General features: G+C 44.2%; 2 protein-coding genes across 3 annotated transcripts; one reads left to right on the top strand and one right to left on the bottom strand.

The window, feature by feature from the left end:
* Positions 1-110: 110 nt before the first annotated feature.
* Positions 111-16,088, bottom strand: PRND (prion like protein doppel). 2 transcript variants are annotated; one of them, XM_081843392.1, is made up of 3 exons: positions 14,890-16,088; positions 5,577-5,804; positions 112-1,488 (listed from the first exon to the last, which is right to left on the bottom strand). In XM_081843392.1, the coding sequence occupies exon 3, from the start codon at positions 1,478-1,480 to the stop codon at positions 956-958; it is 525 nt and encodes a 174-aa protein (XP_081699518.1). In that variant the 5' UTR covers positions 1,481-1,488; positions 5,577-5,804; positions 14,890-16,088; the 3' UTR covers positions 112-955. The 2 variants fall into 2 exon arrangements, with proteins under 2 accessions (XP_081699519.1, XP_081699518.1); XM_081843393.1 differs by lacking the exon at positions 5,577-5,804 and having other exon boundaries at positions 111-1,488.
* LOC309331204 (uncharacterized protein) lies at positions 14,636-27,239 on the top strand. Its single transcript, XM_081843286.1, has 2 exons — positions 14,636-14,795; positions 25,138-27,239. The coding sequence occupies exon 2, from the start codon at positions 25,148-25,150 to the stop codon at positions 27,140-27,142; it is 1,995 nt and encodes a 664-aa protein (XP_081699412.1). The 5' UTR covers positions 14,636-14,795; positions 25,138-25,147; the 3' UTR covers positions 27,143-27,239.
* Positions 27,240-27,729: the final 490 nt, after the last annotated feature.

The raw sequence follows: 27,729 nt of genomic DNA, 5'->3' as shown, positions 1-27,729 counted from the left end.
GAGAGTCCCATGGACTGCAAGAAGATCAAACCTATCCATTCTGTAGGAAATCAGCCCTGAAGGCTCACTGGAAGCACAGAAGCACAGATCCTAAAGCTGAGGCTCCAAGACTTTGGCCACCTCATGAGAAAAGAAGGCTCCCTAGAAAAGATCCTGATGTTGGGAAAGATTGAGGGCACAAGGAGAAGGGGACGACAGAGGACGAGATGGTTGGACAGTGTTCTTGAAGCTACTAACATGAGTTTGACCAAACTGCGGGAGGCAGTGGAAGACAGGAGTGCCTGGCGTGCTCTGGTCCATGGGGTCACGAAGAGTCAGACACGACTAAACAACTAAACAACAAAAAGGGCTGAGCAACAGAACCGGTCAAAGCCCAGGTCCTGAACCATATCATGCCAATTCTGGGGGATCTGGGCTTTGGTTAGGTTGGCTGTTGGGACAGCCCTGGATTGCCTCATGTCGGTCCAGCTGGAGTGATTCAGGGCTGTCAAAAGGCAGGGCAGACAGACAGTTGTAGGAAAGGAGGCGAGGCTGGCGGCCTCTCCAAGCTCTGCTCTTCTAGCACATTCCCTGTGGAGCAGCTCCCAACTGCAATGAAACCTCCACTCATCAGCTGATGTGCAGAAGCTTCTCTGCACTGCGGTTGGAGGATGGAGGAGACACAGTGTCTCCTCCTTCTCCCAGCTCCCTACAGATCATATTTTTAAATTAGGGTTTTAAAAATCTCATTAACGCGGCGGCACAGGCGGGAGGAGACGCAATGTTTCAAGGACTTGAAACCCTAATTAAGCATTAGGACTCCCCACCCTGGAGTGATTCCAGACCTGTATCTGGGTTAGCCTTGGGTCAGCCCAGCTCAGATTGGGGACGATCCAAAGTGCTAGATCTGGACTGGGGTGGGGAGAGGGAACTACACAGCTCTATCTTCCATATCAGGAGCTTGGACCCTGCAACTTTATTTTGTGGAAAGAACAGAGTGACCAAGCAGGCCAATAATCAGGGCTTGACTGGAAAAATGGAGAGCTCCAGCGTTGGAGCGCTGCGGACACGGCTGACTGCATGTTTCGTTGGCACACAAGTAGTTAATCACGAACCACATCACTCTCTGCTTGGGGTCATTTGCATCCTTTCCTAGAGACAGGTTCAACTTGGTTGAAGGCGTTACAAAACTGACACACTCGCCAACCAGGGCTTCTTTGCTTACGTTAGGCTCTCGATACAAGGAACAGTTGGGGTAATAGAGTCCGTCTGGAAAATCCTTCCAATTATCCCTGTAATAGTCGGTGTCGTTCGGCTGCAGTTCCACACCGTCAATCATCTGACCCCCGTGGCACAGGTATTTCTGGACAGGCGAGGTGGTCCTGCTGGGCCGCTTGGTGTATGGCTTCTTGTTCCGCTTAGATGGGGAGACGCCCACTTTCCGGCAGAGACAAATGCACAGGGCTGCAAAGAGGACGGCTGCCGCCAGTTTTCTCTGCATCGTAACGTCTTGGAAAGGAGAAAAGAGGTTTGCTCCATTAGCGTCAGATCAACAAATAGGAAGCAGCAGCCACGGCTGAACTAGGCAGCAGAGTGAATGCGCAGCTGCCAGCTCTAGATTTTGCAGAGTGTTGGGCAATATGTTCTCCGGGTATGAACATCTAGCTCAATACTGTCTGCATTGACATATTACATTACAATACAGATGTACCAAAGCCAACACCATTTCTTCCCCATCCCCCCATACATTTACATTTATATTTCCTCAGTTCATCATATTATTCTTTTCTCCTTCCTCCCACTTCCTTCCACCCCCACTCAATTTCCTCCACATTATACAATTTACAGTAATCTTTGGATTCCATAATCTTCTCAAATCATCTATATATTCTTATTATCTTTCCTTACTATTTTTTCTTCCATCCAGTACTTCACATTTTAATCTAGGCATATTAGCATATCTTTTTTGCACAATATTTTGCCATATATTCATCAAAGCATTTCCACTCTTTTTTTCATTTTTGATTCGACTGATTTCTTATTTTGCCAAAATTAAATATTCATTTAGTTTACAAATCCATTCCTCCTTTGTGGGTATAGTTTGTGACTTCCACCTAGCAGCAATCACTATTCTAGCAACTGTACTTGCATATAGAAAAATTCATCCCCCCTCTGTGGTATCTCTTCATCTATCAATCCAAGGAGATATGTCTCTGGTTTCTTTGTTATTTATATTTTCAACATCTTTTTTAGTTCTTCATGTACTACTAAATTTCTTCATTTCCTCACACCTCCACCACATATGCATTGTTGTTCCTATTTCTCCACCACTAAAAATAATAAATAAATAAATAAATAAATAAATACTGTCTGCACTGACTTGGCAGTGGTTCTATGGGTTTCAGGCAGAGTTCTTTCCCAGTGCTACCTGGAACTGTTGAGGATTGAACCTGAGACCTTCTGCATGCACTTGAGAAGTGCAAATTACCGTATTTTTCGCTCTATAAGACGCACCAGACCACAAGACGCACCTAGTTTTTGGAGGAGGAAAACAAGAAAAAAAATATATTCTGAATCTCAGAAGCCAGAACAGCAAGAGGGATCGTTGCGCAGTGAAAGTAGCAATCCCTCTTTCTGTTCTGGCTCCTGTGATAGCTGCGCAGCCTGCATTCGCTCCATAAGACGCACACACATTTCCCCTTACTTTTTAGGAGGGAAAAAGTGAGTCTTATAGAGCAAAAAATACGGTAGGTAGTTTCTCTTTCAAATGCAAATCCCTCACTGCTGCAGCTGCTTTTCTTCCTCCTCATGGCTACCACCCAGTTTGCTTGCTAGGTAGAGACTCATTGAGCAAGCAGACAATGGCATTCATTGCTCCTTGTTCTCACTCAAGAGGCAGATGGAAAGGCAGGTTGCAATGATGACGGGGCCTCTTGCCAGTGCAATTTTAGTGAATATTTATTCTAATATACACCTTTATCTATGCAATTCTGCATAACATAAACCTTCTTGCAAAGCAGTTTTCTCTAATATAATGCACTTTGATGTTATTTTCACTATTTATTTTTGTACGTGTTACTTGACCGGAGAACAGCATTGCAAAATTCAGAGGATTCAAATTTCAAAGGATGGCTGTGTTTTGCTTTGCGTATTGTTTCAAAAAGTGGAAATTAGGAAGGTTCACCTTTAAATCCGAACTGAATCAAATTTCTCCACCATCTCTGCCTGAGGTTATTGGCTATTTTCTATATAGCTGAGCTGTGGTTACACTTTTTTTGCATTCTGTTTCGGTTTATTTTGGACTGTTGATCCTAAGAAACTGATGGTGATGAACTGGTTAATTGCTGTGCTCCCGAAAGGAATAATGCTGTAATGGGGCGTGGGGGTGGGAAATCATAGGTAGTAGGTGAGAATACAACAGGAAATATTTTAAGTTTTAATTTGGACAGTTTGTAGTCTAGCATTTAGAATATTGGACCAGGACTGTGGAAATCCATGTTCAAATAAACACTTATAATTTGGTCTTGGCAAATTCACCATCTCTTAGTAAAACTTACCTCACAGGGTTGTTGTGGAGATAAAAATGTGTTTGTGTGTTTGGGGTGAACCACCTCCTTGAAGGAAGGTTGGGATGAAAATATAGAACACTTTGTGCAATATGGCGACACCTCAGTGTAAATGCATCAGAAATGTGTTTCTTGAAGACTTAAATAAGGAAGTCTTCCACACTGGTACCTAAGCATACAATTGGCAGTAAAATAATAAAGTTAAGCAAGTCTTATTTTCGGAAGATTAGGATTAATCTAAGGAGACTGTCCAAATTTATTGTGACTCATCCTTCCATGGGGGTGGATGTTGTATAAATCCAAGCAAAAGGAATTTTGTCAGCCAGCATTTTGGTAGCTCAGTTATTCTTATAGTACAGTTCAAATTGGTTTGCTTTAATTCCTCTCTGCGGAGAAGCTCTAAGATCAAGATTATGCCTTGTTTTCCAAAATCGCTTGGATTCTATACAAACCTTCTGCTTGTACTCCCTATGCAAAAAATGTTTAGAATATTCTGCCCTGAGATGAAATCGGATTTATGTAGGGGTTTAATGACAATTACTGGTGTAATTCTGCTTGAATGATATAGCTCACATTACTGGAAATGCCTACCCATTATGTATGAAGTACTGGAACAACTGTTGATCAACCTGCAAGGTATGACTGGATAAACTACCAGTGCTTTTTCCTTTCCTTTAAAAAAAAAAAGAAAAAAAGGGTGCTAGGACCCACCATAAGGTTGTCACAGTAAGTGCCACACTTTTAACACTGGGGTGTGTGTGGGGGGGGGAGGTATTGCTACTGCATACCCATTAGGTACCCCCAGAAAAAACACTTTATATTACCATTAGATCCATTAGCCATGTTATTTTGGCATGTTAAATCATTAAATTTAGCAAGCAATAGACAAAATCATGATATATCCTCTCACTGCAGCTAGAATTATTAGTCAAAACTGGGAAAGAGATTCAGAATTTTAAGTTCACTGTGGTTTTACATATTTTTATTCAGATCTGCATTTAATCATCAATTTAATCATCATAATATTTGTTACGGGTAAAAACCGTTCCACCTTTAATGTCTAAGCAAAGGAATTTCAGCGTTCTACATTTGTTCACTTGTAGTTTATCTTTGTCTATGTTAGTTTCTATTTCTGCTACCTTGTCTTACTTTTACATTGTTAAACTTTGTTTTGGAGTAGTCTAAACAGGACTATAAACCAAAAAAGGAATCTGAAACTACTCAATTGAATAAAAACAGTTTTAAGTTGAAAAAAATAATATTTTCAGGATATATATTGTAAAGAGTCTTGTCTCTCGTTTCTCTTCAGATCGTATAAATCTTTCGCCTTTTATTAAGGATCTTTTTCTTTTTTTAATGTGCACTTGCAACCATTTAAAAACTTTCCCCGTGTTATAGCCAAGACCTCATAGGTGAAACTTAACAGGTGGCTTATCTGTTCCATTATCAAATGAAATGTGGCTCCCACAGGCAGAAGCCAAGGCTATTCTGTTTGCCTCCATTGCTCATTAGGATCCTATGAGATCGTTAGCTGACTTTGTGTCTGGCATCCTGAATCTAAACATATGAAAAGTAAATAAAAATGGACTGGCATGATCCTGAACTGTAATACAAAAGAATGACTTCTAAACAGTGCAAAGATTCAGGGCTCCTCCAGACAACTGACTGCATTTGTTGAGCATTTGCCCTGATTCACATGCACAAAGCTTATGCAGAGGTTAAATTATACGGTTTTATTAAGCATTCATCCTGATTTATTTGCAGGAAGGGCATATGACAAAGGAGCATGCATCCTGCATCCATCCTGATTTGCTTCCCGTTAATCATTCATTTATCCCACCCTTTCCCTGCCAGTTCCCAACTGCAAAAAGTCCAAGCCTTGTTTTTAAAAGTGGATTTGTTGTGCTAGGGGAACAGAGCGCTTTAACTCACCTTAACGGTGCAAACCTAAATTTACAGTATGCTCTTGAATCCCTCCCACGAAGCAGTGACAATCTGAAGGCACCCTTAGCAAACATGGGACTAACTTACTCTTCTGTAGATGGTTTCTGGTAGGCTTCTCTGAGGCTCTGTTCTTTTTGAAGAGCAGGTGTCTCTAAGCTCAAAAAGCCTGTGCTTCTCAGAATATATAGCAGCAGGAGGGGTAACCTTCAGTGTCAAGTTTAGCCAATCCTTTGTGCCTGAGCATACACCATCTCTCAACTTTGCCGCCACTGTTCTAAATGCATCAGGAAACTTTCCCCAGGGGTCGCTCCCCTACTGTGGAAAAAGGAAAAAAAAGAAAGAAACAAAACAACCACCAAAAGCCTCACTAGCTGACCACAGGCTCCAAGCAAAACTTGTGTTACTTTCCCTGTTAGCTTCTCCCTAGTACAGATTGCATAGTTCATTCTAAAAATAGGATGGAAGCAGAAGGCAGAGGACCAGCACTGGCTGTGGCTGCTGAAATAGGAACACTGGCAGTACTGATAAAAACATTGCCCGCCCCATATATCTTTGGAACACAAGAAGCTGCCTTATCAGGAGTCAGGCCGTTGCTCCATCTAGGTCTGTGTTGTCTACACTGACTGGCAGCCACACTATAGGATTTCAGAATGGATTCTCTATCAGCCCTACCCAAAGATGCTGGGGATCGAAGCTGAGGTCTTCTGCATGCAAGGCCGTGGCTCTACTACTGAGTGACAGCTTCTTCCCATTGTTTTTGCGATGTTTCCATGTAGGGATCTGGTCATAGCTGACAACTTACAGATTTGAAAATAAGGGACCAGCAGCCTTGAAAATAAGGGATGAGCAGCCCAAATAAGGGATTTTGCTGAGCTTATACATACATCCGGCACTGATGGAGCCAGGCTGCTTTTGCTGCGACTGACTGTGTTTTGCAGGGGGTTGGACTAGATGATCCTAAGGGTCTACAATTCCCACCAAAGAAGAGTGGCAGACAAAACTGATGAACGACGTCGAGATGACAAAGCTTACAGGCAGAATTAGAAACCAGAAAGAGGACCTCTTTAATAAAGAATGGGGAAAGTTTATAATTTAGTTGAAAAGCTATTGTAAAGAGTTACATACATTGGTAGGATTGACAGAAAAAAATTGAACTATGGATGGACAAATGATTTATAAAAATAGAGTTATGAAAGGGATGCAGAGGGGGAAATCACTACATTGAGATGCTGCACTGGTCGGAGGGGATGCTAAGCAGCACGTCGGGGCTGCCGTCGTCCTGGTGCGAGGAGTTCCATTGGCTCTTCCCCATCCGAGAGAGAGGGGGGGAGGGAGAGAGAGAGACTCTCGCCCACGCTGCCCGCGAGGCCGGCATGAGGTGGTTGCAGCGCTGCAGCGGCCGCTGAAGCACTGCCCTTCTGCGTCTCTCCCCATCCCCTCCTCTTCCTCCCCCCTCAGGCCGCCTCCTCAGCCGCCACTGCCGCTGCCACCTCCGGCTTCCCCTGGCAGCGCAGCGGAAGTCTCGCAAGAGAGGGGCTGCCTGCCCACCCGCTGTCACCCGTCTCCTCACGACGCGCCCCTGAGGGGGGAAAAGGGAGAGACAGAGATGCGGCAGCTCGTGCACGCGCTCTCTCTTGTGGTGGAGGATGCCCAGCCGCTGCTTCCCTCCCGAGCCGGGTGAGCATGAAACCCGGGATAAGAAACCAGAGGCTTTTCTCCTGGGCATGGTCGGCCAATTGGTGCCAAAGAGAGATAGGACTTTTTTTATGTATGCTACCACAGCAGCAAGGGTACTAATAGCAAAGTATTGGAAGACATAAGAACTACCCACTCTGGAAGAATGGCAGACGAAGGTGATCGACTACATGGGACTGGCCGAGATGACTGGCAGAATCCGTGACCAAGGAAAAGAGACGGTGGAGGAAGACTGGAAGAAATTTAAAGTGTATCTTAAGAATGATTATAAAATTAATGAGTGCTAAAATGTCGAGGTTAGAGAAAAAAGAGGATTACAGCTGTAAATGATTAGGTAAGAGAGAAGGGAGAAAAAGAGTAATTAGTTAAATTAAGTGAGGATTTGCTGAAAGAAATTTGGAAATAGGGATGCAGAAAGGAGAGGTATGGGGAAGTCGGAGAAGTAAGGTTTATGAAAAGAAGGTTTTGAAATTATATTTGTGTGTGTTTATGTGTTTGTTTGTCTCTGTATAATGTATTGTATTGTGTTTAATATGTGTTGGAAAAATCAATAAAAATATTATAAAAAAAAGAGAGAGCATGAAACCCGGGAAATTTAAGGGACATCATCTGTAAAGGACAGCAGCGGGACACGGCGCTGGGATCAGGGATTTTCCTGCCAAATAAGGGACGGTTGACAGCTATGGATCTGGTAAAATTCTACATAACTCAGATTAATCTGGTAATTATTGGAGCAAGGGCAGACAGACTTCAGCCTTCCTGGATCTACCTTATTTTGGGGGGATATTTTTTAGTAGAACCGCAAGATCCAGTGCAAAAGGCACACAGTTAGAATTCAAAAATGGGGGTTCTTTGTGAGCACATTCTGGGCCTGGAGGCTTGTTTTCAGTGCCCATATCAAACTGATTGTTAACAGGGTGACTTGAATAAAGCAGAACGAGTCCAGAGAGAAAAGAAATTGATCATACTTTATTGGGTAAACTGAACAAAAACAGTAGATAATATGAGGTTTTGTCTTTCTTAGCAGTTCAGGCCTTGTATACAGCAGGGCAACATATAGCTACTCATACAGTGGAGAAACCCTCTCAGAAATAGAGAGCCAATCAGAGTACAAGTTATCCCAGCAAGGATCATGTCATTCTGAGTGGTTGCTAGGCAACACCTTCACCCCCACTTCAGTTGGCTGAATGTAAACAGAATTAACCCTTAGGTTACTAACTGATTGATCCCTGTACTTCCAACACTGAGGGAGGAACCATTTATGAACAATTTTCATCAAGTTTTCTATAATAGAGGCTGAGACTGAATAGAATTGTTTTGTGGACCATTTTTATCAATTTCTTCCCACAAATTCTGTTCACATACTGACTTCAAAGCAGTCAAGGAATAATTGAGAAAGGAGAGCTGTGCATATTTGAGAAACCTGTCCTTTGATACATGATGTTGGCAGAAATACTGTTTTCAAGTACAAAGGTCTAGAACAGCAGAATACGTATAATCAGCAGAGGAAAAAAAAATATTTGCTGAATGTGTTTGGTGTCCATTAATCATGTGGAATCAAAGTATTTAATTAAATCTTGCAACTCCAAACAGTTCAGTTAAAGAAGCTATCAATATTTTTGAAATGTTTAAGGGTGCAATCTGATATGCACTTAGCTGGGAATAAATCCCATTGGGTTCACATTTCACTGTAATAAGCACTCTGAACACCAGGGGGTGATATGGACCGGCTGAAAAAAGCTGGTCTCCTATGAACACTTGGGTGTAGAACAGCCAATTTTTCAAAAAAAAGTGGGCCACCATGGGCCACACATTGAACAACAACAACAAGAAAATAATAATAATAATAATAATAATAATAATAATAATAATAATAATAATAATAAATACTCCTCCCATCTGGTTGGGTTTCTCCAGCCATTCTGGGGAAGTGAAGGATGCATTGCAACAATCGATGTAGATCTATTTCTGCTATTTTCTGTACACATATGTGGGCCCAATACAGTGGAACCTTGGATGTCTGCACTGGTGCAATCTGCGCATGCGCGAGCAGCAAACATCGGAAGTAACCCATTCCGTTACTTCCAGGTTTCCTGCCGTCCGCAACCCCAAAACACGTAACCTGAAGCGTCTGTAACATGAGGTATGACTGTATCTTCTTTCAGAGTGACTTAAGTTGTGGTCCCGCGCCCCCCCCCCAATGTTCCCTAGTACACAACAGAACTTGCACACCCTGCTCTTGAAATTGAAGCACCTTGTGTGTTTTCAGTGTTCCTAAATGCTTAGCTTTGAAGCCTACAGAACAATTAAGTGTTCTCCGCACACACCTTCTCCAGAGTGATCCTAGGAGCAAATTATCTGTGGATGACTCAGTTCCTTTCACTATGACTGGCTCCAGTTGGCACAAACCACGCTGCAAAAATAGTAACAGATCTTTGACAACCCCCCCCCCCAACCCTGCACGCGACACCTCTGCTCATTCTCTGATAACAGCAGCATGAGGCCAACGGGGCAGATCATCGGCAGCAAATTCATTCTTAAAAATGTCAGGTCAAGCAAGCAACTATATGACTGTAAGTGGCAAGTGCAGAGAGGCCCTAACATAAAGGAACGTACAATGTTGGGAAAATTCAGAACGCATTTTAAATCTTTAAGGGAACCCCCTTAAAAGGAAACAATCTTTAAGGGAAGCTGGCGTACAGCTTCCGGGTCATGTGGCCAGCATGACTAAGCCGCTTCTGGCGAACCAGAGCAGCACACGGAAACGCCGTTTTCCTTCCCGCCGGAGCGGTACCTATTTATCTACTTGCATTTTGACGTGCTTTCGAACTGGCGGGTGGGCAGGAGCTGGGACCGAGCAACGGGAGCTCACTCCGTTGTGGGGATTCGAACCGCCGACCTCCTGATCGGCAAGTCCTAGGCTCTGTGGTTTAACCCACAGCGCCACCTGCGTCCCTAATCTTCATGATACTTAGTGCCTTTTCTATATAATATTTCCCCTCCTACAGACATACTTCTAAAGACCTTTTGCTTGTTTTTAGCTACTTTTACATGTAATAATAATAATAATAATAATAATAATAATAATAATAAATTTTATTTATACCCCGCCCTCCCCAGCCAAGACCAGGCTCAGGGAGGCTAACACCAAATATAAAAACAATTGGTTGAAATACTGCTTAAAAAACAAGATTAAAATACAACATTAAACCATTAAAATGCAGCCTCATTTCAGTGGAAACTCAATCAAAAAATTTTTGGGGGATAAAAACGTCAAGTCTTCATCAAGGCTAACTATCCATACTGGTCCTACATGGGCCAGAAAAAAGCCAGGGAAGTCCCCAAATAGGAGTTCCAACACAGAAGGAGAAAGGAAAAAAGAAAGAGGGGGAGGGAATCAAATTGATTCCAAGCCAAAGGCCAGGCGGAACAACTCTGTCTTACAGGCCCTGCGGAAAGAAATCAGATCCTGCAGGGCCCTGGTCTCATGAGACAGAGCGTCCCACCAGGCTGGAGCCAGTGTTAAAAAGGCCCTGGCTCTGGTTGAGGCTAATCTGACTTTCTTAGAGCCCAGGACCTCTAGGGTGTTGCTATTTATGGACCTTAAGGTAAAAAGAAAGACGGGACACAGGTGGCACTGGTCACATGACCCAGAAGCTGTCTGCGGATAAACGCCAGCTCCCTCAGCCTATAGAGCGAGATGAGCGTCATAACCCCGGAGTCGTTTGTGACTGGACTTAATGGTCAGGGGTATCTTTACCTTTACATGCAAAAAAAGCCAAAGGACCTCTGGATGGTTAAGTTCAGTCAAAGGCGGCTATGGGGTTGCATGCTCATCTCGCGTTCAGGCCGAGGGAGCCAGCATTTGTCCACAGACAGCTTTCCGGGTCATATGGCCAGCATGACTAAACCACTTCTGGTGCAACAGGACACCGTGACAGAAACCAGAGCGCACGGAAATGCCATTTACCTTCCCGCCACAGCAATACCTATTTATCTACTTGCGCTGGTATGCTTTCGAACTGCTAGGTTGGCAGAAGCTGGGACAGACAAATTGAACTCACCACTGTCGTTCAGATTGAAACAGCTGACCTTCTGATCAGCAAGCCCAAGAGACTCAGTGGTTTAGACCACAGCGCCATGTAAAAGTGGCTAAAAACCTGTAAAAGCAACTAGAATCCCAGATATTACTGTTAAGTGCTATTTAAAAAATGTTTTAAATGTTTATATGTTTTTAAAGTAATTAGAAACTTTAGAACCACAAAGTCATTTGGGAAACATTAGTTCATATTTTTTTTTAATGAGCAGAATGAACATGAGTTAATGGGCTACCAAAATATGTCAGTTAAAGCTGGAACTTAAATGTCAAAGTTTTGTTTTTTAAAGAGCATTGGAAAGCATTATCTGTATTTAACACTCACCAGATTGGCAAAAATGTATAAAAAAGAAAAAGGTATATGTTGGAAGTGTAATGAAAATGAGGGTTCTTTTTTCACATGTGGTGGTCCTGTAAAATAATTAAGGAATGTTGGGAAATTATATAAAATGAATTAAAAAAGATATTTTAAAAAAACTTTCCCTAAAACACCTGAGATTTTTCTATTAGGAATGGTAACAACGAAGGTCCCCCCAAAACCAAAAGGGTTTATTACTATACGTCACCACTGCAGCTAGAACCTTATTGACACAAAAGTGGAGAACTAGTATAGTACCCAATAAGGAAGAATGGCAGTATAAAATATTTGAATATGCTGAACTGGCTGATTTGACGAACAGGATAAGAGAAAAAGATAAGGAATACAAGGAGGAAGGGAAAATGTTTATCGAATATTTTAAAAACAAATACCGGTACATAGCTTAGCAGGTCTCACGGAAATCCAGCGGAATTGAAATAGATAGAGTTTTTAATAGGTAACAAGTTGGATGATTAAAAAGATGTGGATTATGCGGAGTAGTAGAAAAGCAAAGGAACCAGGAAAAGGGTGGAAGGGAAGTTATATGGTATATGTATACATGCTGTATTTTGTACAAAGTTGTAAGTGGGACAGGAGGAGGGGAGGGGGTTAAATATGCTCTGTTCCTGTTTTTGAAAATGCAAATAAAAAATAAATGGGAAAAAGGAAAGCATTATCAGTCTGGAAAGTCCAGCCACAATGGTCAGCCTCAACGGTCAGTGCAAGGGCTTCTGGGATTGCACTTGCAAAGTATCGTGGGATTGCTAGGCACTGTTTTTGTGTCTTTTTGCCCATTCTGGGCTCTTTGAGGGCCATTTTTAAAGTCACTTCTGGATTTGGCACAGTGCATGCAGTCGCAGTTGCATGTCAGTTGGACCCGCGTAAATCAGGAGTTGCCTGTAATAATAAACAGGATCCACTTGGCTTAGTATTTATTGCTGCTGAAAAGGCATTTGACTGAGTCAACTGGGAATAACAGGTTCAAATTAAGCAGAACTGGGACTGGGACCTACTTTTGTTATTTGGGTTAAGTTAATATAGAGGAATCCAGTTGCTACTGTATATGTAGACAGCAGAAGATAAAAAAGGCAGTCTAGAGTAGCAATACAGGGATGTCCATTATCCCCCTGGTTGTTCAATACTATGATAGAGTCATTGGTAGAGAATGTAAGATCTAGCTAAGAGAATGAAGGTCTTTGAATAGGAACCAACATATGTAAGGCCAGCCTTTATTGCTGACAATGTACTGCTAATAGTGAAAAATCAAGAAATTTATTTTGAGAAAACACTAAAGGTTTTTCAAGACTATTGTAAGATCTAAGGCCATAACCTAAATGAAATCTGAATGGTTCAGTTATAATGCACAGTGGAAGGTTAGACTCAACTATACCAATGCCATTCAGAGCTGTTAGCTCTGTCATACACTTTTATGTGTCAACCACTATAAGCTTATGCAGGAAGGAAACAATTATTTTAGCTTGCAAGTGTGGTGAGAGAGATGTGATTGCTGCCAGAAGTTTTTGCACCATACCAGAAGGAATGGGCGACAGCTAGCAAAGTTGCTCAGGATCTGAACATTCTAAACCACTCCTGTGTGGGAGACAGGGCACTTCAGAAATTACTTGCTACTGTTCACATTCTTCATCTGCAAATACACCACCTTTCCCTGGGAAAAACTGATTGCACAAATATATATTATCCAAAAATGCATACAAAGATGTGTTTTGAAATATACTCAGAGTCGATAGTGGATTTCATGCTCTTTATTTAGCTCATAGTGGTGAGGAGGAATAAAAGTTTCCCCAAAGTATCTACCTTATATTCATTATTTACACAATGGGCTGCACGTGATTGGCTAATTCCGGAATTCTCCTGTAGGCCAATCAGGTTGTGGATTCACTTCCACCTGGAGCTGGATTGGGTGGCTCCTGCAGACCAATCATACTGCTGCATTGTTCTAGGACCAATCAGACTGCTGCATTTTGGATCCTATTGTTCTAGGACCAATCAGACTGCTGCATTTTGGATCCTATTCAACTCAGTACATAACATGTTTCCTTGGAAAATTGCACACAAAAATGCTGACAAAAATTCATGAAGATTCTCCCCCCCCCCCCCACCGCCCCAAAGCTCTACTACAGTAATGTGGGGGACTGGATTTAAGACTGAAAAAACTGAGAAACCAAAAGGAACTGAAATGGACAAATACAGTATATTCATTCCCTACCCACCAATCACAGTGGTGATTTCACTTGTTGACTAAAAACAGGCCCATACTTAGAATGGCTTCTGCCCATTTTGCTTCAGAACTGTAATTCTCAGAGCATGTGGGAGGAGAGGATGGCAAGGGAAGATTCGACAACAATCAAAGAAACATTTAAACAATATAAATTTGTGTTCTATGTTATAAATCAAGCACTGCTAGTTGTTGTTTCTTTTTGTTTTCCAATGTTATTCATTATCAATTAGAAAATCGGTGTGGCACAAGCAAATCTTTATTCTGAGTGTGTGGCCCAGAGGAAAATGTTTTGAGAGCTCATGGAATAAAATATCCTAAGGACCACCAATGGCATGTTTTGACAGTGGTCAGCGGCAAACATTCTCCCTACTGTACTGAAACACGCTTCTGCATTAAAACTTACCAGCAGAGGGGAGAAAACATCCATTTTTAAATAGAGGCTGAATCAATCTGAAAAAGGGTAGAATTCTACCAGAAGCTGATAAGAGCGCAAAAAAGATTTTGATGTCCACAATCAGTGATCACACACTGCATGGAATATAGTCCTAGTTTTAAAATCCTGCTAGAAAATATGTACCTTGTTCAACTTCATGTTTGAAAGTTAGAAGCCAGTTCTGAATGCACAACTTTTTCCTGAAGCCTGAGTCAGACTGGGGAGGTTTCTGCTCCCCTGCTCCCTCCCACCATCCAGAAAGTCTAATTTCCTAATGCGTTTACTGGTAGAAGGGGGGGCTGACTCAGAGGCTGCTCTCAAGTGACGTCTCTCCCAAGAAAAACAACTGTTCTTGTTAGGCGTTCAGCACGCCCCACCTACTGCTACTTATTTTGAGAGACGCATAGATTTCCGGACACACAGAGAGACCAGACGTACAAAAGAAGAGGGTATTTGAAAAGCTCGTCCAAACAGTCCAAATAAGGGTAAGTTGTTTCATCTTTTAAAATGAATTTACAGGGCTTACAGCTGCTCAGTTACATCCTGGCTACTCTTGATTTCTACCACTTAGATACTTACAGTTCAGTTGTCAGCAGCATAAGAGGCCAATATTCTAGACGCTGTGGTTTTCTTCAACATTCTGCTGTCATTCTATAGGTCCTGAATGTTCATATTTATTAAATCTGCTTCATTAAATTAAATTGACTCCTTGCAGCTGCTGTGTTGCATAAATCGTAGACATGTCTGCCAATTTCCTTTTATTTTTAAGCTGCTCTGAATAGAGACATTATTTGCAAGGGTGTCCGTTTATGTTAGGATCAGAGTGCCGGGTTGCCTAATGATCTCAGAGCATCTAAATGAGCAATGGAGGCAAAAGGATTTCCCCTTGGTTTGCAGTTTGAGGCGGTCGTATTTCATTGCATAACGCAACAGATAAACCGTCTAGGGGTTTATTCTTTGAGCGCTCTGCATTTACAAAGCTTTTAAGGCAGCTGTGGACAGGATGTTTAAATCCTTGTTGTCGTCACCAGCCGTTATAAACATATCCCAAAATGATAGCATATATGGGGTGCAAGAAATTTCTCAAACAATGTCGGATTGTAGAGACTTCTCAGCAAAGAGGATCTCCTTTTATATCAAGGAAAAAATGGAAGATAAGATAGAGCATGACATATAAACATGACCACAAGGTTCCTTCAGTTTGGTTTTTTAATAAAACCTGCCTTTGTAGCTGCTTCTAAACTCAGGGGAAAGAGCAGAATTCTACACATTTTATTTTCCCACCATTTTGAGATATACAATACACGCCTGCATGCACACACATTCCAAATAGTTTCAGGAAAATTTGATTAGATTAATCCTGGTTTTGTACAAATGGGAGGAAATTGACCCCACCCCTCTGCACTGTTATTACACGCCAAATCTTACTGCTTTTCCACCAATTTTGTGCTACGCAATTAGGGCACCAGTGTGGGGTTGTATTCAATGGCATGCTTGCATTGCTTCTAGACACAGTTTATATTTGATGCATTTACCTTACAATATATTCACCATACCTTCACCATCCCCACCGCCCAACAATCTGTCTCCAGATTATGCAAAATGAGCTTCTATAATTCCCTGCTTGATTGTCATCTTAGCTCTTAGGAACTACAGTGGTACCTCTGGTTATGAACTTAATTTGTTCAGGAGGTCCGTTCTTATCCTGAAACTGTTCTTAACATGAGGTGCCACCTCTGGCACACGATTTCCACTCACATCTTGGGGCAAAGTTCGCATCCGGATCCAGAAGAGTTTGTATAATAATAATAATAATAATAATAATAATAATAATAATAATTTATTATTTCTACCCCACCCATCTAGCTGGGTTTCCCCAGCCACTCTGGATGGCTTCCAGCAAAATATTAAAATACAATAGTCTATTAAACATTAAAAGCTTCCCTAAACAGGGCTGCCTTCTGATGTATTCTAAAAGTCTGGTAGTTATTTTTCTCTTTGACATCTGGTGGGAGGGCGTTCCACAGGGCGGGTGCCACTGCCGAGAAGGCCCTCTGCCGGGTTCCCTGTAATTTGGCTTCTGGCAGCGAGGGAACCACCAGAAGGCCCTTGGTGCTGGACCTCAGTGTCTGGGCAGAACGATGGGGGTGGAGACGCTCCTTCAGGTATACTGGACCGAGGCCGTTTAGGGCTTTAAAGGTCAGCACCAACACTTTGAATTGTGCTCGGAAACGTACTGGGAGCCAATGTAGGACTTTCAAGACTGGTGTTATGTGGTTTTGGCAGCCGCTCCCAGTCACCAGTCTAGCTGCCCCATATCCAAAGATACCACTGTATATATCTTAATCTCAGCCAGTAACCACAGCTACAAAGCATTAACAGGCCAGAACATTAGCCAATGGCTAGGAAGAAAGAAGGCCGTGTGCAGACTCTTGGGATCTACAGGTTATCTATGGATCAATACAGCGCCAACAAACTTGTTGATCCTCCCAGAACAATTCTTTACAGGATAACGCTTGCTCACTGGCGGAGGAAGAGGGGGGCGGGGGGAGCGCACAGCCCCCGGCACCACGATCCCGGTGGGGTGCCATCGTGGCTGCCCCCCCCCACGCTGGGCACCCTGCCCCTGTGGGCAGCATGCCACGCTGCCGGGACATGCGTCAGCCACGCCCCCGCTTGCTCTCAGCCCCTGGTACCAGAGCATGAAGCTCCGCCACTGCGCTTGCTCTCCTGGTTTCTGTCTCAATGCATTTCTTCTCTGCCTGTGGAGTTATTGATACAATAACAAGTGTGGCTGGCTGCAACAAAATGGTGCAGTGCATTGCCACCTCCTAAGAGGAGTGTTCCTGGATGATCTCCAGCCAGCCTCAGACAGAAGGCACCATTTGGGTTGGTGTTGCTGCTGATGGTGGGAAGAGTTCCAAGAGGATAAATAGACGCCCTTTTTTCCTCTACCATCCTCATGAAACCTTCCCTTGCTCTGCTATGAAGTGTTAATGGGATCAGTTTTGGAGTCGATTACCAGCCCTTAGGGACGCGGGTGGCGCTGTGGGTTAAACCACAGAGCCTAGGACTTGCCGATCAGAAGGTCAGCAGTTCGAATCCCCGCGATGGGGTGAGCTCCCGTTGCTCGGTCCCTGCTCCTGCCAACCAAGCAGTTCAAAAGCACGTCAAAGTGCAAGTAGATAAATAGGTACCGCTCTGGCGGGAAGGTAAACGGTGTTTCTGTGTGCTGCTCTGGTTCGCCAGAAGCGGCTTAGTCATGCTGGCCACATGACCAGGAAGCTGTATGACGGCTCCCTTGGCCCGTAAAGCGAGATGAGCGCCGCAACCCCAGAGTCGGTCACGACTGGACCTAATGGTCAGGGGTCCCTTTACCTTTACTACTGAAACTTACTACTTTATTGGGTGCAAGTGGCACATGGGAGGTTTATAAGAAAGTTTCAAAGACTCACCAGATTATGCAGAAGGATGGTGGGAGTTTTTTTATTTCCTGGTGGGCAACCCTTTAATTATGCCTCCCCCCTAGTATGGCACTGGTGGTCACCATGGCACCCGCAATTATCATGGCCCTCTGCCCCTCCCCATTTTTTAAATAAGTTTTTTGGGGGAGGGGATGTTCTTGGTGGTTTGTGTGCTGCCTGCCTCCCTGCTTTCTTGTGGGGTGGGGTGCGTAGGTGTTCTGCTTGCTTTAGAGCCGGGGTCAGCAAACTTTTTCAGTCATGGGCCAGTCCACCGTCCCTCAGACCTTGTGTGGGGCCGGACTCTATTTTTTTGGGGTAAATGAATGAATTCCTATGCCCCACAAATAACCCAGAGATGCATTTTAAATAAAAGCACACATTCTACTCATGTAAAAACACGCTGATTCCTGGAACGTCCGCGGGCTGGATTGAGAAGGCGATTGGGCCACATCCGACCCCCGGGCCTTAGGTTGCCTACCCCTGCTTTGGAGGAAGAGTTCTGAGCATCACATTTTTCTTCTTTTGGTTTTATGACAGTTTCTTGGCTTTCCAAAAGGTAGGGAACCTCTGCAAATTTCAACCAACTGAACACTCACTGTACGTTGTTAAGGAAAACTGATAATCATTTTCATTTTCATCTGCCATCCTCAACAGGCTGTGCCTCTACTGCTGTCAACATTCAATAGGTCCTGGAAGGTCCTTGTCAGGCTGTTGTGGTACGTGTGTTTCTCCTAAAATCTCTTCTTCTTTGATTTTTACAAACTAATACACTTGTGGACACCTGGGAAGATCTATTCTCTATAGAAGCACTTTATTTTTATTTATTTTTTGGTGGCTCCATTTTGCTTCCAAACCTAAGTGCAGAATTAGATGGAAATGCTATTATTAATCTAGCTCTACTGATGCAATTTCCAGAGCAACATAAGCAACAAACAAAGTCAAAATGAACCCTGAGGTGCCTGCAATCTAATTTTAGACAGTGGAGGAGACAACATGATTTTGGGGAACTGGGAGGCTAAACCGATTAGGTAATATTTTATGGTGTGGCTGTCTGGGGAGCTGATCTGCTGCAGACCCCTTTTGCTTGGGTTTCTCCCTCATCACCTCTCTCCTCATGACAGAGGTGCATAAAATGGCATAAGGAGCGGAGAAAGGGAACAGATAAATGTTTTTCTCCCTCTCTCACGCCACTAGGATTTGTGGACATTCAACGAAGCTGAATTTTGGAAAATCCAGAACAGAGAAAAGACAAATGAGAAACGGAGAGAACTAAAATTAACAGAGCCATCCGCCCCAACATGCCATACGTATAGCTAAACTATGGGATTTGCTCCCACAGAGGCAGTGATGGTCACCTCCTTTGATAGCTTTCAAATAGGTAAAGGTAAAGGGACCCCTGACCATTAGGTCCGGTTGTGGCTGACTCTGGGGTTGCAGTGCTCATCTCACTTTATTGGCTGAGGGAGCTGGCATACAGCTTCCGGGTCATGTGGCCAGCATGACTAAGCCGCTTCTGGCGAACCAGAGCAGTGCACAGAAATGCCGTTTACCTTCCCGCCGGAGCGGTACCTATTTATCTACTTGCACTTTGACGTGCTTTCGAGCTGCTAGGTTGGCAGGAGCTGGGACCGAGCAACGGGAGCTCACCCCATTGTGGGGATTCGAACCGCCGACCTTCTGATCGGCAAGTCCTAGGCTCTGTGGTTTAACCCACAGCGCCACGCTTTCAAATAGGATCCGACAAATTCATGGAGTATCAGGTTGTCAGTGGCTACTAACCCTCATGGCTATATGTTGTCCCTCCACAGTCAGAGGCAGTATGCTAGGAATCACAAGTGGATAGAGCGCTGTTGCACGCAGGTCGCGCTTTGCCCATGGACTCAAGAAGGTTGGCAATCCGTAAATCTAGGGTTTCGTTCACCCTTTTAGGTATCAAGTTTAACTTAGAAAATAAAATAAAAATCCCCACACATCACAATAAATGACTTGTTTATACACAACATTCATCTTGATGTGTTTGCACAAAACTTACGTGATGGTTAGATTATGTCCAGTCCTTAATGAACATTCATTCTGGTTTCTTTTACATGGTGGTTATAGCACAGGGTAAGAATTTGGCCTGATTTGCCTGCAGGGGATTCACATGTCTTCACATTAATCCTTAGTTCATCCACCCATTTTTCTTGCATTCCCATGTAACTTACATAATTGCAAAAAGCTGGTTCATCGCACTAGGGCAACAGGGCACTTCCATCCACTTCACCTGTGCAAGCCTAAATTTTTATTTTAGTATTATTTATTAAATTTTGATGCTGCCCTTTATCCAAGGATCCAGGGGTGGTTCACAATATAAAAACAGAAAAACACATCACATAGTAACAAAGAAAAACAATACCCACCAGTTTAAAAGGCCATAGATTGTTTAATTTGCCAAAGGCTTGGGAGAAGATGAATGTTTTTTTGCCTGGTGCTTAAAGATATGTAACAAAGGCCATATGTAACCTTGCAAGCCATATTTGCCACTTGGAAAACCCTGCTCTCGGATTGTGAGCGATCTAATCTACGGTTTTCATCTGGAGAGCTGGGTGGAGTTTCTTCTCCTTGGCTAAAAAGCAATTCAGTTATTTGAGCAAAAGCCAGACTTCTGCCATATCTGTATTGTACATATCATCTATTAGTGTTCATGTTTATATAACAGTGACAAGCAGACCTCATGGATCTTGCTGCTAAACTCAGCACGGAGGTGCTTCTGGCAGGTTTATTCTATGGTTCCTCCAAAATCTCAGAAGAGTAAACAAGAGTCAGGTTTCTACAGAGTGTGGGCAGGGCTGAGTATACATCTTGCAGTTGGTCTAGAAACTCCTGTTGCAGGTTCTTCTTTTGCATGTTTTGAGTACTTTAAACAAGTTTGGCTTGCACAGATGGTTTGGGTGGTTATGAGCTGGTCGTTTGTTGGAAAGGTGTGTCCATTCAATGGGATTCTGTGGATTTGTGGTCAGTTGTATGGCTGAGGGGTAAAAGTAGGACACGTGAGGGTGGCTGGAGTTGAGCATTAGGTTGTGGCTGTTGTTCACAATTAATGCCCTAATCTTGCTGGGGAATGGTGAGTTTCCCCATCTCTAAAAAAAGAGGCATATTAATTCACATTTTGGGGTTTTTTTGTAAATTGTTCCCTCCATGCTTTCCAGTAAAATGCTTTTCTACTGGTCAACACTCTCTGCAGGCACCATGCTGGTGAATAAATAAGATTTATTTGCCACTGGTATCATCAAAGAATAGAATCTCAGATGAGTTATGAGTCATAGCCAGTCAGATTCAGGCCAAGTTTTCGATCACTTGCACTCTAACCACCAGGCATGCCAACTTTATGAGGCCAAAGACACCTTGGCCCTCTCCATCTTCAATTGGTCCTACACACATTGTACCCATCTGACATGCACCACAGGTCCAGTGGCCAGCTTCTCCCAAGTGCTCAGCTCCTTGTATCATGCATGCACCATCATATGGGTGCAATGCACACCATGTATGGTGTTACATGTGTGCAACGAGTGTCAGCCCCACTCCATCTTGGTGACAACCCAGTGCCTCTGCTAACCGTTGTCCCAATAGGCTCATCTCCGTCAGCTTCCCTAGAAAATGAAGGACAGTGGAAGAGGGCAGTTAGGAGAAATTGTATCAACAGCCCCGGTCAATTCTAAATTCCAGAACTCAATCAAATTCCAGAACTCAAACAAAAAGCCTAGCATATCAGCTTGAATTTCCATGAAGGCGAGTTGGAAGCCAATTCAACTCAACGACCTCCCATTAGACCTTGGGTTTGACTAGCTCAGGCTAGTTAGAACGCTGGAGGCGACTTGCAATTCCTTGGAACAATCCACAGCCCACGGGAAGGTAAACTTGTTTGCCTCTGCTCCAGTTTAGACACTTCTTTAGTGCTAAGTGCCAAAGGCCCTCCCTTCCATCCCATACAGGCCCAGCACGTGTTTACCAAGAATGGATGACTCTCATCAACAAGCGGAGGCATGACCAGAAAACAGAATATCTGCCCTGCTGGCAATCCTGGAGGAGCTTTTAGTGGAATACAGTGTCCCCATTGTTAGGAGGGTGCAAGTGAAAAGAAAGGGGGGTGAGGGACCGGGATAAGCAGCGGATTGAGAGCAACAGTGCATAGGAAGGAGGGAACATTATGCAATCAAAACAAGCTCTTTCTGACAGCTACTCTGAGTGGAAGTTGGAATACCAAGATGATACAGGGACACCCTGCTGTCTAGAATAAAACCCCACAGCACTGTCTTATCTTCCTTGCCCATAGAAGGAGGGCCACTTTGTCTTCACTTTGCCCTTGACATTCCTGTTATGGCTCAATATGGCAAGCGATGATTAACCCAGAACATAAATTAGGCTCCAAATCAGAGACGGGCTGTGGATGATTCCATGGAATTCATTCCAAGGAATTGCAAGGATGATTCCAAGGAACTGCAAGTCGCCTCCAGCCTTCTAACTAGCCTGAGCTAGTCAAACCCATGACAAAGTGTGTGGAAAGGTCTAATGGGAGGATGTTGAGTTGAATTGGCTTCCAACTCGCCCTCATGGAAATTCAAGCTGATATGCTAGGCTTTTTCTTTGGACCAATGCCTTCAATGGAGACAGAACTTCCTGGGCTCTTGCGGGATACAGGCCCCTGGCAAATGTGCTGATTCTGAATCAGCTTGTGGGCTCTGAACAAAGCAATAAAGGATTCCTCCAAATCATGCTAAATAATAATGCAGTGGTACCTTGGTTCTCAAACTTAATCTATTCCGGAAGTCTGTTCCAAAACCAAAGCGTTCCAAAACCAAGGCGTGCTTTCCCATAGAAAGTAATGCAAAATGGATTAATCCGTTCTAGACTTTGAAAAACAACCCCTAAAACAGCAATTTAATATGAATTTTACTATTTAACAAGACCCTTGATCCATAAAATGAAAGCAATAAGCAATCTACAGCAGTCAGTCAATCAATCAATTAATCAATCAGTAGCTGAACTGGGTTCCACACAGTCCCAAAAACAAAACAAAAAGCCAGCCACAAAAATGCAAAATAAATAGCAAAAACAGACAGACCTCAGTGTAACACTCAAAACGGAAGTGTAGCACTCAAATTGGAAGCGTAACACTCAAAATGGAGCATGTTCGGCTTCCGAAAAAAATTCGCAAACCGGAACACTTCCAGGTTTGCAGTGTTCGGGTTCCAAGTTGTTTGAATAGAAGAAGAAGAAGAGTTTGGATTTTATATCCCGCTTTATCACTACCCTAAGGAGTCTCAAAGTGGCTAACATTCTCCTTTCCCTTCCTCCCCCACAACAAACATTCTGTGAGGTGAGTGGGGCTGAGAGACTTCAGAGAAGTGTGACTGGCCCAAGCAGTGGCGTAGCGTGGGTTGTCAGCACCCGGGGCAAGGCAAGTAATTTGCGTCCCCTAACCTGTGGATTTTAGTAGGGGCAGAGAGCTGCGAGTGCGAGCGCACGCCCCCCAGATGTTGCGCCTGGTGCGGCCGGCCCCCTGCACCCCCCACGCTACGCCACTGAGCCCAAGGTCACCCAGCAACTGTATGTGGAGGAGCAGAGACGCAAACCCGGTTCCTCAGATTACGAGTCTACTGCTCTTAACCACACTGCCTCTCTACCAAGACGTTTGAGAATCAAGGTACCACTGTAGATGTGAAGCAAAGCTGTGAACCTGCTGTGGCCAACAGTGATTGCGTGCATCTCATTGCAACTTGCAGTTGAGAAAATCAGAAGAGCTTGGCTGCAGGATCAGACCAAAGGCACATGCAGCCCAGCATCCCGTCCACACAGGGGCCTGATGCCCATGGCAAGCCCACAGCAGGGCCTGATTGCAACAGCACTTTCCCCCTAGGCTTGGCTAGGACTTGGAAAATCCCACTTTGCATGCCGGAAAAGTGTAAGCTGATTATGGTGAATCTGTGGGAAAGGCCAAACTGCAGCAGCCCGTTGGCACTGGCCCCAAAGCCTTTGGAACAATTTAAAAGGTTGGAAGGAGAAGAGGAATGGAGCTTTGTGTGTACGCTAAAACACACTGCCTCAAAGCAGGGGGCTTTGGTCTTTCTGAGCATTAGAGTCTGTAACTGTATTTTTTCCCCTTGAGAGGATTCTCCAGTGCTTAATTTCTAAGGCGAGCACGCGTCTTTCCAATACAAATATGGGTGGGCATATTGTGATTGCTCAGGGGTAAGGGAAATGCACTTTGCACGTGCTTAAGGTATCTCTGTTATACTTTATTTACCAAGCCTTGATTGTCCAATGGGTTCAACTTTTTTTATTATTATATTTTGGTTCCCCTGTCTGTGGATGCATTTGCAATTCTGTAAAAGGACCTCGTTTCACAGCGTGCTTCTAACTGAGAGATAGAGGGTAGTGAGTTTGAGATACTTGATCCATTTGATCGCCAGAGCTGCCTTTTTGCCAACACACTTAATCATTTGCACTATAATCCATAGTGGTTCATATGAGTATGCACTCAAATTTTGCGAAACTTTGGGATCTATGTACTGACTATCACAGTTATAATGTGGTGTTTTTCTAAAATAAAATTCTGCTACAGCTTCAACAGGAATTTCTATAACTGGGAGATAGATTGAGCTGGATGACTTTGGGGAGAGGATTTACTATGGTATATATTTTGGTATATGCAGTAGTGTTGGAAAACACCAGATTGGCAAGTCGGTGGTTTTCAATGGGCTATTGATGCAGGAATGGTCAAGTTTTCAAGTGACTCGGAATTATTCATCAAAGAAAGTGGCACAATTTTTAAGAGCTCCTAACTGGCATGAAAGTGAGAAGTTTGCTGCTTATATATAGCTACCTTCTGACTTCTGCCTGATGTAATTGTGTCCTGTAAGTCAAGTACTTAAACACCTGGGCTGTTTTATATTCCCTGCCCCCCCAAAAAACCTGCCTTGCAAGTTGTATAGACTTTTGTCAGCTGGTTCAGGCATCAACTTAGGAACACAGAAAGTTGCCTAATACCCCATCAGAGTATTGGTACCTCAGGCTCAGGATTGTCTGCACTCAAACAGGGTCCTTTCCAGTCCTACCTGGAGATGCCAGGATTTGACCCATGGTCCTTCTACATTCAAAGCGTGTGATCTTCCATAGGGTTACAGTCTCTCCTCTTGTTGGACAGTTGTCAGATTCACATTATTGGCACATCCAAAGCCTGCTCAACATATAATGTGAGAGAGAATCATTTTGGAAATATCACCACCATCTACCTGCAATTATATATTCTGCATTTTGTGTTATATCCTCCCTGTCTCTTTTTCCCCCTTAAAAAAACACTTGATTCCTTTACTTTGTTTTACAGAATAGCCATTATGGGGAAGTACTTGCTGACCTGCGCGATAGCAATTCTCTTTATTCTTCTGCAGACGGATGTCATTGTCTCGGTTTCGGGAAAAAGCTCATCCAGTAGAAGTAGTAGAAAGCCTAGCAAGCCTTCACATCATCGACCTAGCAAGCCTGTGGAACATCATCGACCTAGCAAACCTGTGGAACATCGACCTAGCAAACCTGTGGAACATCGACCTAGCAAACCTGTACAGCGACCTGTCAAACCTGTACAGCGACCTGTCAAACCTGTACACAACCAACCTGTACACAATCCTGCTCCCCCACAACACAACCCTGTTTATCCCCCAGTAAATCCTGGTAAGCCCCCAAGCAATCCTGGCAACCCTCCTCCATATAACCCTGCTTACCCACCACAAAACCCTGGTAAGCCCCCAAGCAATCCTGGCAACCCTCCTCCATATAACCCTGCTTACCCACCACAAAACCCTGGTAAGCCCCCAAGCAATCCTGGCAACCCTCCTCCACAAAACCCTGCCTATCCACCACAAAACCCTGGTAACCCTGCTTACCCACCACAAAACCCTGCTTACCCCCCACACAATCCTGGCAACCCTCCTCCACAAAATCCTGCATACCCACCACAAAACCCTGGCAACCCTGTCTATCCACCACAAAACCCTGCTTACCCTCCACAAAACCCTGCCTACCCCCCACGCAATCCTGGCAACCCTCCTCCACAAAATCCTGGATACCCACCACAAAACCCTGGCAACCCTGTCTATCCACCACAAAACCCAGGTTACCCTCCCCACAATCCTGGCAACCCACACAACCCTGGTTATCCTCCACAAAACCCAGGTTACCCTCACCACAATCCTGGCAACCCACACAATCCTGGTTATCCGCCACAAAACCCTGGATACCCTCCAAACAATCCTGGTAACCCACACAACCCTGGCTATCCCCAACAAAATCCTGGCTTTCCACAAAACCCTGGTTACCCGAGGTATGGAGAAGGAGGCAGCTGGGGCAAATATGACAGTAAGCCATGGAAGCCTAAGCCACCCAAGCCCAATATGAAACATATGGCAGGATCGGCTCTGGCGGGAGCTGCAGCAGGAGCTGTGGGTGGCTACCTCTTAGGCCGCGCCATGTCCAATGTCAATTTTCACTTTAACAACCATGATGACGAGCGGTGGTGGTATGAAAACCGCAACCGTTACTCCGACCAGGTTTACTACCCACAGTACAACCAGCCTGTTCCGCAGGATATCTTTGTGAGAGATTGCACAAATATCACGGTGAGCGAGTATACGGAGCCCAGCGGAAACCAAACGGCAGATGAGATGGAAACCAGGGTTGTGACGCATGTGGTGCGCGAAATGTGCATAGAGCAATATCGTACCTACTCTAGCCACGCAGGAGGTGACTTCAGACGCCCAGGGAGTAGGCCAGAGGGGCCTATGCCGGCCAAGCCGGAAATGAAGCCTGTGGCGGAAGAAGCGATAACAGGCGCTGTGGCGAAAGACCGATTGGGCAGCTCCATGTCTAACATGTACCTGCATTTCAATGACAGCGATGAGGAGCGATGGTGGAGCGAAAACCGCGATCGTTTTACCAGTCCCGTTTTCTACCCAAACTACAGCCACCCTGTTACGAAGGATGTCTTTGCGAGTGATTGTGAGAATGCCACCACAAACTATTACATAAAGCCCACCGGAAACCAAACGGCAGATGAGGTGGAAGCCAGGGTGGTGACGCAAGTGGCGCGGGAGATGTGCAGGGAGCTGTACAGTGATTTCATCCGTCAAATGGAAAGAAGCAAATATGATCAGAAGCCAGAAGTGCCGATGCCAACCAAACTCTGGCTGAAGCATGTTCCAGAAGCAGCTAACATCGCCCCTGGCGCAGGAGCCACCGGAGGCCATCACAACAGTGCTACGTCTTGCATGCGTGACAACACTTTTGCCAAGTCTTCTGTGCTTTTGATTATGGTCACTTCTTTCCTGATACCTTGAGGCTGGACACCCTCCTCAAGCTGCCATTTTGTTGCTGAGACAGGAAATGTCCAGAAGGAAAGAGATGTGTTTATATAAAGAAAATGTTTTGTGGAGAGTGCATTGTCGCTTCTACGTCTGTTTGGTGGGCTGTCTTTAATAGCTGTTACGTGTGCTAATCCTTACTCCTTCAGAGCCACCTTTGGCACTGCCGCTGTTTCAAAATAGTTCCCAGGGAAAGAAGCCAAGGGTAACCTTGCAATGAAGGGAACATCCCCAGCCCAGCCCACGTGAATCAAGCCGTGTCCTTTTTCATAGCTAGTCGAGCATATTCAGTGTATAAACATGAACAAGTTAATGGAAACACGGAGAAAAACACACCTTTTGCCAGACTTCTCCTGCTACATAGGCCCTTCAGTCAAACCTGCATAGCTTTAACATATCCTGTGGCAGACTCCTCCCAGTACACTGGCCCCTCATGGGAAGCTGCTTAGCTTGAACAGAAAGCTTTATGGTGCAGTAAGCCATTATACAAAAGTCTAGCTTCAAGAGAAGGAAAGGATTTCCAGTTCTTATGTAGCTTCATCGAGAGTGACTTTCAGTGCTAT

Source organism: Podarcis erhardii (assembly GCF_964252035.2).
Source record: "Podarcis erhardii genome assembly, chromosome: 16".
Lineage (NCBI taxonomy): Eukaryota > Metazoa > Chordata > Lepidosauria > Squamata > Lacertidae > Podarcis > Podarcis erhardii.
This window is presented reverse-complemented; position numbering and strand designations above follow the sequence as displayed.